General features: G+C 47.8%; 1 protein-coding gene across 8 annotated transcripts in view; it reads right to left on the minus strand.

Moving 5' to 3' along the window:
• Positions 1-14,977, minus strand: part of LOC311128864 (uncharacterized protein) — a 30,838-nt gene extending 15,861 nt beyond the window's left edge. For 3 of the 8 annotated variants that reach the window (XR_014613232.1, XR_014613234.1, XM_084161084.1), the window contains exons 1-3: positions 14,704-14,975; positions 536-1,090; positions 394-450 (exon numbers count right to left, since the gene is read on the minus strand). Coding sequence is in view for 2 of the 8 variants with exons in the window: in XM_084161084.1 (XP_084017210.1) it covers positions 394-450; positions 536-1,090; positions 14,704-14,764 (673 nt within the window). In the remaining 6 variants the exon portion in view is untranslated. Of the gene's footprint in view, positions 1-393; positions 451-535; positions 1,091-14,703 lie in introns of all 8 variants that reach the window. The other 5 variants (XR_014613235.1, XR_014613236.1, XR_014613237.1 and 2 more) reach the window with 3 other exon arrangements.
• Positions 14,978-15,430: the final 453 nt, after the last annotated feature.

Raw genomic sequence — 15,430 nt, forward strand, 5'->3', positions numbered from 1 at the left:
GTTTGAGTTCAACAGTTTAAGACTGTTTTGAGGAAACTTTCGCTGACCTTGCATTCCAACATATATTCTGTCTATAATAGAACTTCTAAAGTGTCCTATGGGAACTCGGAAAGGTCATCGGCTAGAATGTCAAGTTCTGTTGCTGTGGTTGGCTGTTGACTCTCTCAGTCAGAGTCCTCAGAAGGCAAACTAAATTGCACTTGACTCTCCCCACCGACTTCACCTGAACCTCCAGCCCCCTCCACTTTAGATTCCCAAAAGTAAGGACAAACGGATCCAAGAACTCGTTCATACCCAACACTACCATACAGCTAAATAAATGGAAACTGGTCTCATACACTTAACATACATGCAAAGGTCATGAATGTACTGTAGTTATATGGGGTGTCTGACCTGCAGCTTCCTCTTCTACAGCAGGTTCCTCTGCTTCTGGTTCTGCCGCCTCCGCTTCTAAACACAACAATAACCATTAACAACTGTGTGTGTGTATATGTGTATGTATGTGTGTGTGTGTGTGTGTGTGTGTGTGGCTCACCTGGTTCTGCCTCAGCTTCAGGGGCCACCTCTACTTCCACTGTTGGTTCTTCTACTACTTCTGTGTCCTCTGTCGGAGCCTCTCCTTCTGCAGCTGCAGCCTCTTGGTCTGTAGCCGGAGCCTCCCCTTCTGCAGCTGCAGCCTCTTGGTCTGTAGCCGGAGCCTCCCCTTCTGCAGCTGCAGCCTCTTGGTCTGTAGCCGGAGCCTCCCCTTCTGCAGCTGCAGCCTCTTGGTCTGTAGCCGGAGCCTCCCCTTCTGCAGCTGTAGCCTCTTGGTCTGTAGCCGGAGCCTCCCCTTCTGCAGCTGCAGCCTCTTGGTCTGTAGCCGGAGCCTCCCCTTCTGCAGCTGCAGCCTCTTGGTCTGTAGCCGGAGCCTCCTCAGAACTTGCAGCCTCCTCCTCTGCAGCCTCCTCCTCTTCTGCAGCCTCCTCCTCTTCTTCTGCCGGAGCCTCCTCAGCAGCTGGGGCCTCCTCGGCAGCTACTTCCTCTGCTGGGGCCTCGGGCTCTGCTGCTTCTGCTTCTGGTTCCTTTGTTTCTGGCTCAGCAGCAGGGTCTTCTGGAGAGAGGAACAGACTTTTCCTTTAGCAGACAGCAATGTATGGTAGTCATGCTAAGTGTCCCCCATCACATTTTATATCATCATCAATAAATATTCAGACACACCTCGACTTTCAGTTGGCAGGTCTACTCTAGTGTGTGTGTGTGTGTGTGTGTGTGTGTGTGTGTGTGTTGCAATCATAGGGGGCTGTGACATTCCCCTACTGTATGTAAGGTGCAGCAGTGTGCCAGAGAGTATAGAGGCAAAACAGCAGGCTACTTTCTCACTCCAACCCTCTTATTTCTCTCAACCAGGCATGGCCAGCTGGTCCTGGAGGGGCGCAGTGTGTGCAGGCTCTTGTTTCAGCCCTGCTCCTGATCCACCTTCTGATTTAACGGGCCACACTGAACCAGTTGAATGAGGTGTTCGAGCTGGGTTGGAACAAAGGTCTACACACTCTATGGCCCTCAGAGACTGGAGTTGCCCATCCCTGTTCTAAAGAACAGAATCAATAGTCCTGAAACACAATCCATCAACAATGACCAAGGCAGACACACTGGCAATACTGTATTGTATGTGGGAGTTTGGTCAGGAAAAGAGAGACAGGGACTTAAGACTACTGTACCTTAAGACCACTGTACCTTAAGACTACTGTACCTTAACCATACAGCATGTGGGTGGGGGATCCACATACAACTATACAACGCGTTGCTGTTCTCATCTGATGTTAGAGCTTTTCTGAGCTGTAGGACTCATGCACACACAATGTACATACAAAGACCCCACCATGAGACTGAGGCAGTTAAAGTTGCTGAAGTGGAGTGCCTGTATGAATGCAAATGCATAGGTCCCATGTGTGTGAATAAATGACAAGGCAGTGGAACATAGGAACATAGGCTTCCTTCTATGTTATGTTCTATCTGTGTGTGTGTGTGTGTGTGTGTATGTGTGTGTGTGTTTGTGCATGCGTGCGTGCGAGTATGTGTTAAATAGAGACCGCCCCCATATATTCCACGTGTGTGGGGTAAATAGAGACAGCCCCCCCCCCCCCATATATTCCATGTGTGTGGGGTAAATAGAGACAGCCCCCCCCCCCCCATATATTCCATGTGTGTGGGGTAAATAGAGACAGCCCCCCCCCCCCCCCCCATATTCCATGTGTGTGTTAAGAGGAAGTGTGGAACAGAGGGGAGAGAAGAGAACAGAATGTTTGTGTTTGGAAGTTCCACAACATTACAGAGCGAGGGCTTCCCCTATAGGAACTATAGGAGGCTGGCTGACACTGGCCGAGTTACACACACACACACACACACACACACACACACACACTTAGAGTCAAGAGAATGACAGAGAGCAGACCCTCCCCTACACAGTGCTGTAGTAATATCAGGGCAAACTACAACTCAAGGAGTTTAACTACCGAAAAGAGAAAATCACTACAATTTTTTTTACATTTACATTTTAGTAATTTAGCAGACGCTCTTATCCAGAGCGACTTACAGTTAGTGAGTGCATACATTTTTCATACTGGGAAACCCTGAGTTAGAACAATGTGTTCTCAGGTATTTATATTGTGTGGAAGCGTAGAGGGACCCCTGCTGTTGTTTCTCCCTGTTTCAGCTGGCCAACAGGATAATGACAACAGGATAATGCACTGTGGGGAATAGCGTTCCTTTTCAGATGGACCAGTTGTTTTGATTAACTGGAGGGTCACAGTAGAATCCAGGTGGCTCAAAGCACAGAACCCCTGATCTAGAAAATTCTACGGAACCACTGATCTAGAACATGTAGGAATACCCATTCTTGCGTTCTAAATAGAAGCCATTTTTGGTATGTAAAAACGGAACGTTTTATAGTATGTTGAGCGCAGTGCTCAATCCACCTGCAGTAACTGGAGGTAGAACTGCAAGCATTGCAATGTGCTGCATTTGCCTCTGTCATTTGGAAATGGGTGGTCTCATCATTGAATGTCAATTTGCCTGTGAAATTGTGAAAATTATGATAAAGCCCTTTTAGTGTAAGAGCTGTTTGAAAAGACCGCCTGAAAGTTTTGCCTGTTTTGGTGGGATGGAGTTTTGGCCTTCGATGGTGACATCACCATGGAGTACATTTGTTAATAGGCTGATAAGAAAGATAGTTCCAAACCTCTCTGCCAATAACAGCTAATTTTCAGTTTTCCTCTCCCCACAGACCACTCCCAGACAGTCCTAGCTAAATTATTGCTTGAGAAATTGCTCTTTGCTAAGAAGCTTTTTTTTCTTCATTTTAATTGAAAACAATCACGGTAAGGTACTTAATTGTTACCCAGAAATGATTTGATATTGAGATAAAATGGCTGCATTTAACCTTTAACGAACTGGCTTCAGATCCCAGCCAGAGTCTACCAAGGGGTGGGTGTGGCAACCAGGAATAATAATAATGTAGTGGGTGCTTATATTTGTCCTATTTCACACATGTACAGTTGTACATGTACACAAGTGTGTATTAATAGCATGTGTGAATTGGAAATGTTTTTTTTTGCATATCCCAACTCTCCCTGACAACCCTTGGAGAGTGGGGCCTCTCTCTCTGTGGACAACAACACTTACCAACAACAACTATTATGTCACAACATTCACCAACATGACTAAAGCCAGGTGAGACTAATAACTCAGCAGTTGTCACAAAATGCTTTATTAAACACATTTCTACCAGTGTCCACACACTATAGAATAGATACATGCAGTAGGAAAATACCATAGATGCGGTAGGCCACAACCTATAGGACTATATACAGTGCCTTCGGAAAGAATTCAGACCCCTTGACTTTTTCCACACTTTGTTAGGCTACAGCCTTATTATAAAATTGATAAAATTGTTTTCTTTCCTCATCAATCTACACACAATACCCCATAATGACAAAGCAAAAAGAGGTTTATAGAAATGTTTGCTAATTTATAAAAAAAAAAAAACGGAAATCACACTTACATAAGTATTCAGACCCTTTACTCAGTACTTTGTTGAAACACCTTTGGTAGCGATTACAGCCTCAAGTCTTCTTGGGTATGACACTACAAGCTTGGCTCACCTGTATTTGGGGAGTTTCTCCCATTCTTCTCTGCAGATCCTCTCAAGCTCTGTCAGGTTGGATGGGGAGCGTTGCTGCACAGCTATTTTCAGGTCTCTCCAGAGATGTTAGATCGGGTTCAAGTCCGGGCTCTGGCTGGGCCACTCAAGGACATTCAGAGACTTGTCCCGAAGCAACTCCTGCGTTGTCTTGGCTGTGTGCTTAGGGTCGTTGTCCTGTTGGAAGGTGAAACTTCGCCCCAGTCTGAGGTCCTGAGCGCTTTGGAGCAGGTTTTTATCAAGGAGTTCTCTGTACTTTGCTCCGTTCATCTTTGCCTCGATCCTGACTAGTCTCCCAGTCCCTGCCGCTGAAAAACATCCCCACAGCATGATGCTGCCACCACCATGCTTCACCGTAGGGATGGTGCCAGGTTTCCTCCAGATGTGACGCTTGGCATTCAGGCCAAATAGTTCAATCTTGGTTTCATCAGACAGAGAATCTTGTTTCTCATGGTCTGAGAGTCTTTAGGTGCCTTTTGGCAAACTCCACATGGGCTGTCATGTGCCTTTTACTGAGGAGTGGCTTCCGTCTGGTCACTCTACCATAAAGGCCTGATTGGTGGAGTGCTGCAGAGATTGTTGTCCTTCTGGAATGTTCTCCCATCTCCACAGAGGAACTAGAGCTCTGTCAGAGTGACCATCAGGTTCTTGGTCACCTCCCTGACCAAGGCCCTTCTCCCCCGATTGCTCAGTTTGGTCAGGCGGCCAGCTCTAGGAAGAGTCTTGGTGGTTCCAAACTTCTTCCATTTAAGAATGATGGAGGCCACTGTGCTTTTGGGCCCTTCAATGCTGCAGACATTTTTGGTACCCTTTCCCAGATCTATGCCTCGACACAATCCTGTCTCTGAGCTCTACAGACAATTCCTTTGACCTCTTGGCTTGGTTTTTGCTCTGACATGCACTGTCAACTGTGGGACCTTATATAGACAGGTGTGTGCCTTTCCAAATCATGATCAATCAGTTGAATTTACCACAGGTAGACTCCAATCAAGTCGTATCAACAACTCAAGGATGATCAATGGAAACAGGATGCAGCTGAGCGCAATTTCGAGTGTCATAGCAAAGGATCTGAAAAATTTATAAATAACGGTTTTCGCTTTGTCATTATGGGATATTGTGTGTAGATTGCTGAGGATTTTTATTTATTTAATACATTTTAGAATGAGGCTGTAACGTAACAAAATGTGGAAAAAGTCAAGGGGTCTGAATACTTTCCTAAGGCACTGTATATACAGTATAACACATCTATACACCAGCATCATATCTGAGTAAATAATGTTTTACATAAATAAATGTTCATATCTGACACATAGCCTACAGTGTGTATATAATGATAAATCAGAGCAGGTTTATAAACATTTATTTATTTAGTCTGCATTTCAGCCTCAGGTACAGATAGACAGAGAGGATGTACTTGAAGTAGCGGGTGTAAAAGGTGAGTACTTGTCATGCCGGTCAGCTGCTCCACTCCAGTGCCAGAGCAGTCCGCTCCACCGGTGCCCAGTCCAGCTCCGGTCAGCTGCTCCACTCCAGTGCCAGAGCAGTCCGCTCCACCGGTGCCCAGTCCAGCTCCGGTCAGCTGCTCCACTCCAGTGCCAGAGCAGTCCGCTCCACCGGGGTCCAGTTCAGCTCCGGTCAGTGGCTCCACTCCAGAACCAGACGTCAACCCCTCTCCAGGGTCGGGGCCTCCCACACCAGGGTCCAGATAGGGCTTGGTGCATCGCGGGGGGATTGCCGGTCCAGGCCCAGACGTCGGCCCCTCTCCAGGGTCGGGGCCTCCCACACCAGGGTCCAGACAGGGCTTGGTGCATCGTGGGAGGACTGAGAGGGGAAGCATCGCGCCGAGGTCCAGACCGGACCAGGGGTACAACGGGGAGGCAGTAAGGGAGAGGACGTCACGCCCGGAGCCGGAGCCACCACCGAGGCTAGATGCCCACCCGGACCTTCCCCTGTTAGGTTTTGCGGCCGGAGTCCGCACCTTTGGGGGGGGGGGGTACTGTCACGCCCTGACATAGAGTTCGCTAGTTGGTTTGGTCAGGGTGTGAGTATCTATGTAATGTGTATATCTATGTGTCAATCTATGTGGTGTATTTCTATGTTGGCCGGGTGTGGTTCCCAATCAGAGGCAGCTGTCGATCGTTGTCTCTGATTGGGGATCATACTTAGGTAGCCTGGTTGCCTACCTTAGTTGTGGGGTCTTGACTCTTGTTTGGCTTGTTTGTGTGTAGCCATTGTGAGCTTCACGTTACGTTGCTTTTGTTGTTTTGTAGTGTGTTAAATTCGTTAATAAACATGTATGCATTCCACGCTGCACCTTGGTGCAATCCTGGATGTGACAGTACTTAAAGGCCCAGTGAATTCCAAAATGTGATTTTCCTGTGTTTTATATACACTGAGTGTACAAAACATTAGGAACACCTTCCTAATATTGGGTTGCACCACCTTTTGCCCTCAGAACAGCCTAAATCTTTCAGGGCATGGACTCTATAAGGCGTCCAAAGTGTTTCACAGGGATGCTGGCCCATGTTGACTCCAATGCTTCCCACAGTTGTGTCAAGTTGGCTGGATGTCCTTTGGGTGGTGTGCCATTCTTGATACACACGGGAAACTGTTTAGCATGAAAAACCCAGCAGTGTTGCAGTTCTTGACACTCAAACCGGTGCGCTTGGCACATACTACTATACCCCATTCAAAGGCACTTAAATATTTTGTCTTGCCCATTCACCCTCTGAATGGCACACATACACAATCCATGTCTCAATTGTCTCAAGGCTTAAAAATCCTTCTTTAACCTGTCTCCTACCCTTCAACTACACTGACTGAAGTGGATTTAACAAGTGACATCAATAAGGGATCATAGCTTTCACCTGTATTCACCTGGTCAGCCTATGTCATGGAAAGAGCAGATGTTCTTAATGTTTTGTACACTCAGTGTATATTTCCACACTATGAGGTTGGAATGATACTGTGAAATTGTGAACATTATGATAATGCCCTTTTAGTGTAGGGGAGAGGTAGAGTAAATTCAGCCATCTTTTACATTCAGCATCACTCCGTGAAGGGAAATATAGTATTCTTTCTAACAAAGATAACAACATATAACTAGAATGCAATGGTATAAAAATACTTTAAAGTACTACTTAAGTAGTTTTTTTGGGGTATCTGTACTTCACTTTAATATTTACAGTACCAGTCAAAGGTTTGGACACACCTACTCATTCCAGGGTTTTTCTATATTTTTATACAGAAGATAGCCCGATTTGGTAAAATACCAAGTCCATATTATTGCAAGAACAGCTCAAATAAGCAAAGAGAAACGACAGTCCATCATCATTACTTTAAGACAGGAAGGTCAGTCAATACGGGAAATTTCAGTCGCAAAAACCATTAAGCGCTATGATGACACTGGCTATCATGAGGACCGCGACAGGAATGGAAGACCCAGAGTTAACTCTGCTGCAGAGAATAAGTTCATTATTGTTACCAGCCTCAGAAATTGCAGCCCAAATAAATGCTTCACAGAGTTCAAGTAACAGACACATCTCAACATCAACTGTTCAGAGGGGACTATGTGAATCAGGCCTTCATGGTCGAATTGCTGCAAAGAAACAACTACTAAAGGACACCAATAAGAAGAAGAGACCTGCTTGGGCCAAGAAACACGAGCGATGGACATTAGACCGGTGGAAATGTGTTCTTTGGTCTGGAGTCCAAATTTGAGATTTTTGGTTCCAACCGCCGTGTCTTTGTGAGACGGATGATCTCCGCATGTGTATTTCCCACCGTAAAGCATGGATGAGGAGGTGTTATGGTGTGGGGGTGCTTTGCTGGTGACACTGTCTGTGATTTATTTAGAATTCAAGACACACTTAACCAGCATGGCTTCCACAGCATTCTACAGCGATACGCCATCCCATCTGGTTTGGCCTTAGTGGGACTATCATTTGTTTTTCAGCAGGACAATGACTCAACACACTTCAAGGCTGTATAATGGCTATTTGACCAAGAAGGAGAGTGATGGAGTGCTGCATCAGATGACCTGGCCTCCACAATCCCCCGACCTCAACCCAATTTAGATGGTTAAGGATGAGTCGGACCGCAGAGTGAAGGAAAAGCAGCCAACAAGTGCTCAGCATATGTGGGAACTCCTTCAAGACTGTTGGAAAAGCATGACTAGTAGTTTATATTTTTGACTACTTTTAATTTTACTTCACTGTCACGGAATCAGCCGAGGCTTCTCCTCCTCCTTGCTCGGGCAGGCTTCGGCGTTCGTCGTCCCCGGAGTACTAGCTGCCACCGATCTATGTTTCTGTGTTTGACTTGTTTTGTCTTGATTGTGTACACCTGTTTCCTATTATGTTGTATTGTATTCCCTATTTAACCCTCTGTCGTTCATTGTGTGTTGTGTGTGATTGTTCTCGTCATTTTCGGCAGTTGCTAGTGTGCAGGTATTCCCCTCCCTGTTTGGAGGTTGTTTTGTATTCTGGTTACTTTGTTAGTAAAGTATCATTTCCAGTAGCTCGGTGTCCTGCGTTTGACTTCGCCTACCGCATTCACGTCGCAATCTGACAGAATCACACACCTCTCATGGAGTCAGCAGGAGAGGCGGTGCCAGCTGGATCTATGGAGGCACGCGTTGAACACCAAGCGGTCATGATCCAGGCTCTCGGCACCGCCATGGAACGGGTGGTGAACACCATTGAGTGATGGGAAAGAGGGGGTCTACCTATACCCCCTCCAACGATACCACCACCATCGGCGATGCCCATCGTTTCACCTCCGGGGTCCAGTGGGATTCGGCTCTCGCTCCCGAGGGCTTATGATGGCACAGCGGCCGGGTGCCAGGGTTTCCTACTCCAGGTTGAACTCTACCTAGCAACCATTCACCCGGCGCCCTCGGGATACGAGAGCGTGTCCGCCCTCATCTCCTGTCTGTCCAGCAAGGTGCTGGAGTGGGCCAACGCCGAGTGGGGTGGGATAGACGCCGCTACGGTCAGCTATGCAGAGTTCACCTGCCGCTTCCGGACAGTATTCGATCATCCACCAGAGGGTAAAGCGGCGGGTGAGGGTCTATTCCACCTTAGACAGGGGAGGAGGAGCGCGCAGGAGTTCGCGCTGGACTTCCAGACGCTGGCTGCCAACACCACTATAGATGTAGCCTGAGGGAGGACGTGCGTCGGGAATTGGCCTGCAGGGACACCAACCTCAGCTTTGATCAACTGGTGGACATGTCGATTCGCCTGGATACCCTGTTGGCTACCCGCGGACGTCCAGATTCGGGGCCGTCCATTCCAGCACTTCCGAGCCGACCCCTATGGAGCTCGGGGGTGCTGGTGCTAGGGAGACCAGGAGGGAGACCAGGAGGGAGGCCGTCCCCTGCACCAACTGTGGCCGCAGAGGACACACTGCTGGTCGGTGCTGGGGAGGGTCTCCTAGGAATCGAGGCAGTGGGCGACGCACTGATGAGTAATTCCAGGTGAGTAGGCATCCAACTCACCCAGAGCTCTCTGTTGATCATATGTGTATTAAAGTGGTGTTTCCCGAGGTTTCTCCTCACTCCCAGCATAAGGTGCTAGTAGATTCAGGCGCAGCTGGGAATTTTATCGATCGCCAGTTCACCTATAAGTTAGGGATTCCTATCGTACCTGTTGATGTGCCCTTCCCTATTCATGCCCTAGATAGCCGCCCTTTGGGGTCAGGATTGATTAGGGAGGTCACGGCGCCTCTCCGGATGAAAACGCAGGAGGGCCATGAGGAGATATTACGTTTGTATTTGATTGACTCTCCTGCGTTTCCCGTGGTGTTGGGGCTTCCCTGGGCGGTGTGTAGGCGTTTCCGTAGGGGCAACGACGGTGGAAAGCCCGAACCAAGTTCCCACCTTGCACATTCCACCTGAGTATGCCGATTTGGCACTCGCCTTCAGTAAGAAGAAGGCGACTCAATTACCACCTCATCAACAGGGGGATTGTGCGATAGACCTCCAAGTAGGCGCTGCGCTTCCACGTAGTCACGTGTATCCTCTGTCTCAGGAGGAGGAGACGGCCGCTATGGAGACCTACGTCACCGAATCTCTGAGACAGGGTTACATACGGCCGTCCACTTCCCCTGCGTCCTCAAGTTTCTTTTTTGTGAAGAAGAAGGATGGGGGTTTACGCCCGTGTATTGATTACCGTGGTCTAAATCAGATCACAATCAAATACAGATATCCTCTCCCTCTGATTGCTAGTATGACGGAGTCATTACACGGGGCGCGATTCTTCACAAAATTGGATCTCAGGAACGCGTACAACCTGGTGCGCATTAGGGAGGGAGATGAGTGGAAGACAGAATTCAGTACCACCTCGGGTCACTGAGTACCTCGAAATGCCATACGGTTTAATGAATGCTCCTTCAGTCTTCCAATCATTTGTGGATGAAATTTTCCGGGACTTGCATGGACAGGGTGTTGTGGTGTATATTGATGACATTCTAATATACTCCGCTGCACGAGCCGAGCATGTGTCCCTGGTGCGTCGAGTGCTTGGTAGACTGTTGGAGCATGACCTGTATGCAAAGGCGGAGAAATGTCTGTTCTTCCAGGAGTCCATCTCCTTCCTGGGACATCGGTTGTCCGCGTCAGGGGTAGAGATGGAGATTGACCGCGTTTCTGCCATGCGTAATTGGCAGACTCCCACCACGGTAAAGGAGGTGCAGCGCTTCTTGGGTTTTGCCAATTACTACCGGAGGTTTATCCGGGGCTTTGGACAGGTAGCAGCTCCCATTACCTCTCTGCTAAAGGGGGGTCCGGTACGCCTGCAGTGGTCAGCTGAGGCGGACAGGGCGTTTAAACGTCTGAAGGACCTGTTTACCTCGGCTCCGGTGCTGGCGCATCCAGATCCCTCTTTGGCATTCCAGGTGGAGGTGGACGCTTCCGAGGATCAGCGCTGTGCTGTCTCAGCGCTCGGGTACGCCACCTAAACTCCGCCCCTGTGCTTTCTATTCTAAGAAGCTCGGTCCGGCGGAGCGCAATTATGACGTGGGGGACAGGGAGCTGCTAGCTGTGGTTCAAGCCCTGAAGGTGTGGAGACATTGGCTTGAGGGGGCTAAACACCCTTTTCTCATTCTGACTGACCATCGTAACCTGGAGTACATCCGGGCAGCGAGGAGGCTGAACCCTCGCCAGGCAAGGTGGTCTATGTTTCTCTCCCGCTTTGTATTTAAGCTCACCTATAGACCAGGGTCCCAAAACGCTAAGGCAGACGCCCTGTCCCGACTATATGACACAGAGGAGAGGTCCATTGAGCCCACTCCCATACTCCTGGAGTCTTGTCTGGTGGCACCGGTGGTGTGGGAGGTTGATGCGGAAATCGAGCGGGCGTTACGTTCCGATCCTACTCCTCCACAGTGTCCAGAGGGTCGGAGGTACGTGCCGCTCAAGGTTCGCGATCATTTGATATACTGGGCTCACACGTCACCCTTGTCTGGTCATCTGGGTATTGGTCGGACAGTGCACTGCCTTAGTGGGAAGTACTGGTGGCCAACTTTAGCGAAGGACGTGAGGGTTTATGTTTCCTCCTGCTCGGTGTGCGCCCAGTGTAAGGCACCTAGACACCTGCCCAGGGGGAAGTTACAACCCCTACCCATTCCACAACGGCCGTGGTCTCACCTATCGGTGGATTTTTGTCACGGACCTTCCCCCCTCCCAGGGGAACACTACGATCTTGGTTGTTGTGAATCGGTTTTCTAAAGCCTGCCGTCTCATTCCCCTGCCAGGTCTCCCTACTGCCCTACAAACTGCTGAGGCCCTGTTTACACACGTCTTCCGGCACTATGGGGTGCCTGAGGATATAGTGTCTGATCGGGGTCCCCAGTTCACCTCTAGAGTCTGGAGGGCGTTTATGGAACGTCTGGGGGTCTCGATTAGCCTTACCTCAGGTTTTCACCCCGAGAGTAATGGGCAGGTGGAGAGAGTGAACCAGGATGTGGGTAGGTTTCTGAGGTCGTATTGCCAGGACCGGCAAGAGGAGTTTTCAGTGTGTGCTAGGTTATCAGCCGGTTCTGGCACCTTGGCATCAGAGCCAGACCGAAGCCCCTGCGGTGGACGAGTGGTTTCGGCGCTCTGAAGAAACTTGGAACGCTGCGCATGTCCATCTGCAGCGGGCTATCAGGCGGAAAAAGGCGAGCGCCGATCGCCACCGCAGTGAGGCTCTGGTGTATGCACCGGGAGATCGGGTCTGGCTCTCGACCCGAAACCTGCCCCTTCGCCTGCCCTGCCGGATGCTGGGTCGGCGGTTTGTGGGGCCATTTAAAGTCCTGAGGAGATTGAACGAGGTATGCTATAGGTTACAACTGCCCATTAATTACTGCATTAACCCCTCGTTCCATGTGTCTCTCCTCAGGCCGGTGGTGGCTGGTCCACTCCAGGAGAGTGAGGTACGAGAGGCTCCTCCGCCCCCGTTGGACAGTTGCTAGTGTGCGGGTATTCCCCTCCCTGTTTGAAGGTTGTTTTGTATTCTGGTTACTTTGTTAGTAAAGTATCGTTTCCAGTAGCTCGGTGTCCTGCGTTTGACTTCGCCTACCGCATTCACGTCGCAATCTGACATTCACTTAATTCCTAAAGAAAATAATGTATTTTTTGCTCCATACATTTTCCCTGACACCCAAAACTACTTGTTACATGTTGAATGCTTAGCAGGACAGGGAAATTGTCCAATTCACGCACTTATCAAGAGAACACATGGTCATCCCTACTGCCTCTGATCTGGCAGACTCACTAAACACAAATGCATCGTTTGTAAATTATATCTGATTGTTGGAGTGTTCCCCTGACTATCCGTCCATTTTAAAAACAAGAAAATGGTGCCATCTGCTTTGCTTAAAATAAGGAATTTGAAATGATATACTTTTACTTTTGATACTTAAGTATGTCTTAGCAAGTACATTTACTTTTGATACTTAAGTATATTTATAATTTTAGTATTTTACTGGTTGACTTTCACTTTTACTTGAGTAACTTTCTATTAAGGTATCTGTACTTTTACTCAAGTGCTTTTTCCACCACTGTCAGAAGTCATGTAAACATTACAGTTTTTGAAACATAGCTTGTCCAAAAAAAGTGTTCTCTTGGCACAACTTCTTGAGCCGCGGGACAGGGTATGTTAAGCCGCCTACAAATATGTGTACTGAATACAATATTACAACTAACTTTTTAAAACGATGTTTATCTTTATTTCCCAAACACAATTCAACACAATAGCTTTTTTGTCTCTTAATCATTTTAAGCATCTTTTAACATAGGCTTACACCTAACAAACACTCTGTACTTTTTAAAACACACTTTTTGTTGTTGTTGGTATTTTACCCCTCCCGTGGTATCTAATTGGTAGTTACAGTCTTGTCCCATCGCTGCAACTCCCGTACGGACACGGGAGAGCCGAAGGTTGAGAGTCATGCGTCCTCCGAAACACAACCCAACCGAGCCGCACTGCTTCTTGAAACAGTGCCCGCCTAACCCGGAAGCTAGCCGCACCAATGTGTCGGAGGAAACACTGTACACCTGGCGACCAAGTCAGCGTGCACTGAGCCTGGCCCACCACAGGAGTCGCTAGTGCGCGATGGGACAAGAACATCCCTGCCGGCCAAACCCTCCCCTACCCTGGACGACGCTGGGCCAATTGTGTGCCACCCCATGGGTCTCCAGGTCGCGGCTGGCTGCGACAGAGCCTGTACTTGCCACTCGGGAAGCCCCTAAAATAATTTTAACATAGGCCAGGCCCTGTTGTTACCTCACATCCCAGAGATAATGCCTTGCATTATGCCTTGGAAGAAAACACTTCAATTTGCTCAACTTGCCATTGGCCCATCCATTGGCTCAACTTACACCAAGGCAAACATTTTGACTATATTAGCCCACAGAGCTACAATGATGCATTTTCATGCTAGGTTTAGGACCTCATATTGAAGCTTATAGACCCCAACTGATGTATAGAACTAACTTGCTTACCACTTTTTCCATGTGGACCTCTTCCTAAACATTTTGTCAAATGATCAATTTTGTGTATGGTTTCCTAGAAAAAAGGGTGGCTCAACTTACCCCTTTGACTTAACTTACCCCACTCTCCCCTAAGAGCTTTTTGAAAAGACTGCCTGAAATGTCAGCCTGTTTTGGTGGGATGGAGTTTTGGCCTGCCTGGTGGCATCACCAGGCAGTAAATTAGTTAATAGACCAATAAGAAAGAGAGTTCCAAACCTCTCTGCCAATAACAGCTAGTTTTCAGTTTCCCCCACTCAGACCACTCCCAGATAGTCCTAGCTAAATTCTTGCTTGAGAAATTGCTCTTTGCTAAGAAACTCTTTTTGTGTTTTTTTGACCATTTTAATTGAAAACAATCACAGTAAGGTACTTAATTGTTACCCAGAAATGATTTGATATTGAGATAAAAATGGCTGCATTGGGCCTTTAACTAACTTGTCTCAAGTAGAAACAGAACCATAAAGCACCATAAAACTAGTTGTAAAAGCACATTAGAGGATGTAAAAGTGCTTACCTTGTGTCTTGGCTCCAATCACCAAACTGCCCAGCAGGAGAATCCACAGGTATGACATCATGGGAACAATGTGCTGAATTACAAAACTGGAGTTTTAGACTTCTCTGTTGAATGGTGAGAATAAAATAATAAAAGTAGCAATGATGATGGAGATGATGTTTCTGGTAATGTAGACCAGCTATGTGTATGATGTGGTGTGCGATGGCTATATTATCATGTTGCCTTCTCCTCTGCTGCAGCTCCAATCTTCTCATGCATTCTTTTGTCTCTACATGGACCCAACTTTAGGGGGTGTGTCTTTGTCCCAGCCACACCCCAGACAGAGTAACTGATAGCTGAGTGGGCTAATCCCATCAAGCCTTTTCATATACTGTCCAGACTGTATATAAAGGAAAGGCGTCATGCCCATAGGGGTCACAGGGGCACGTGCCCGCTTAGATTTTTCCTGTAATTTTTTTTTTTTTAAACATTTTGTTTCTCTGTAATACTACTAGCCACCTATCAATTTTATGAAGTTGCCTTTAGCTAGGTCAGATAGGTTCCCAATCTCTCAACCTCATAATTAGCTACCAAAAATCAAGTTAGAGTAGCTAGCTTGTCTAATTATCTTAGCTGGCATGCCTGCTGGCAAGGTTGGTAGACTTTACAAAAGTAAGTGATTACTAAATATACTGAATAAGACTCACATTCCTTTCAATATTTTACCCAGAAATGCAGAGAAGCATAT

The sequence above is a fragment of the Coregonus lavaretus genome (assembly GCF_964263955.1).
Source record: "Coregonus lavaretus genome assembly, chromosome: 5".
In the NCBI taxonomy this organism is placed as follows: domain Eukaryota; kingdom Metazoa; phylum Chordata; class Actinopteri; order Salmoniformes; family Salmonidae; genus Coregonus; species Coregonus lavaretus.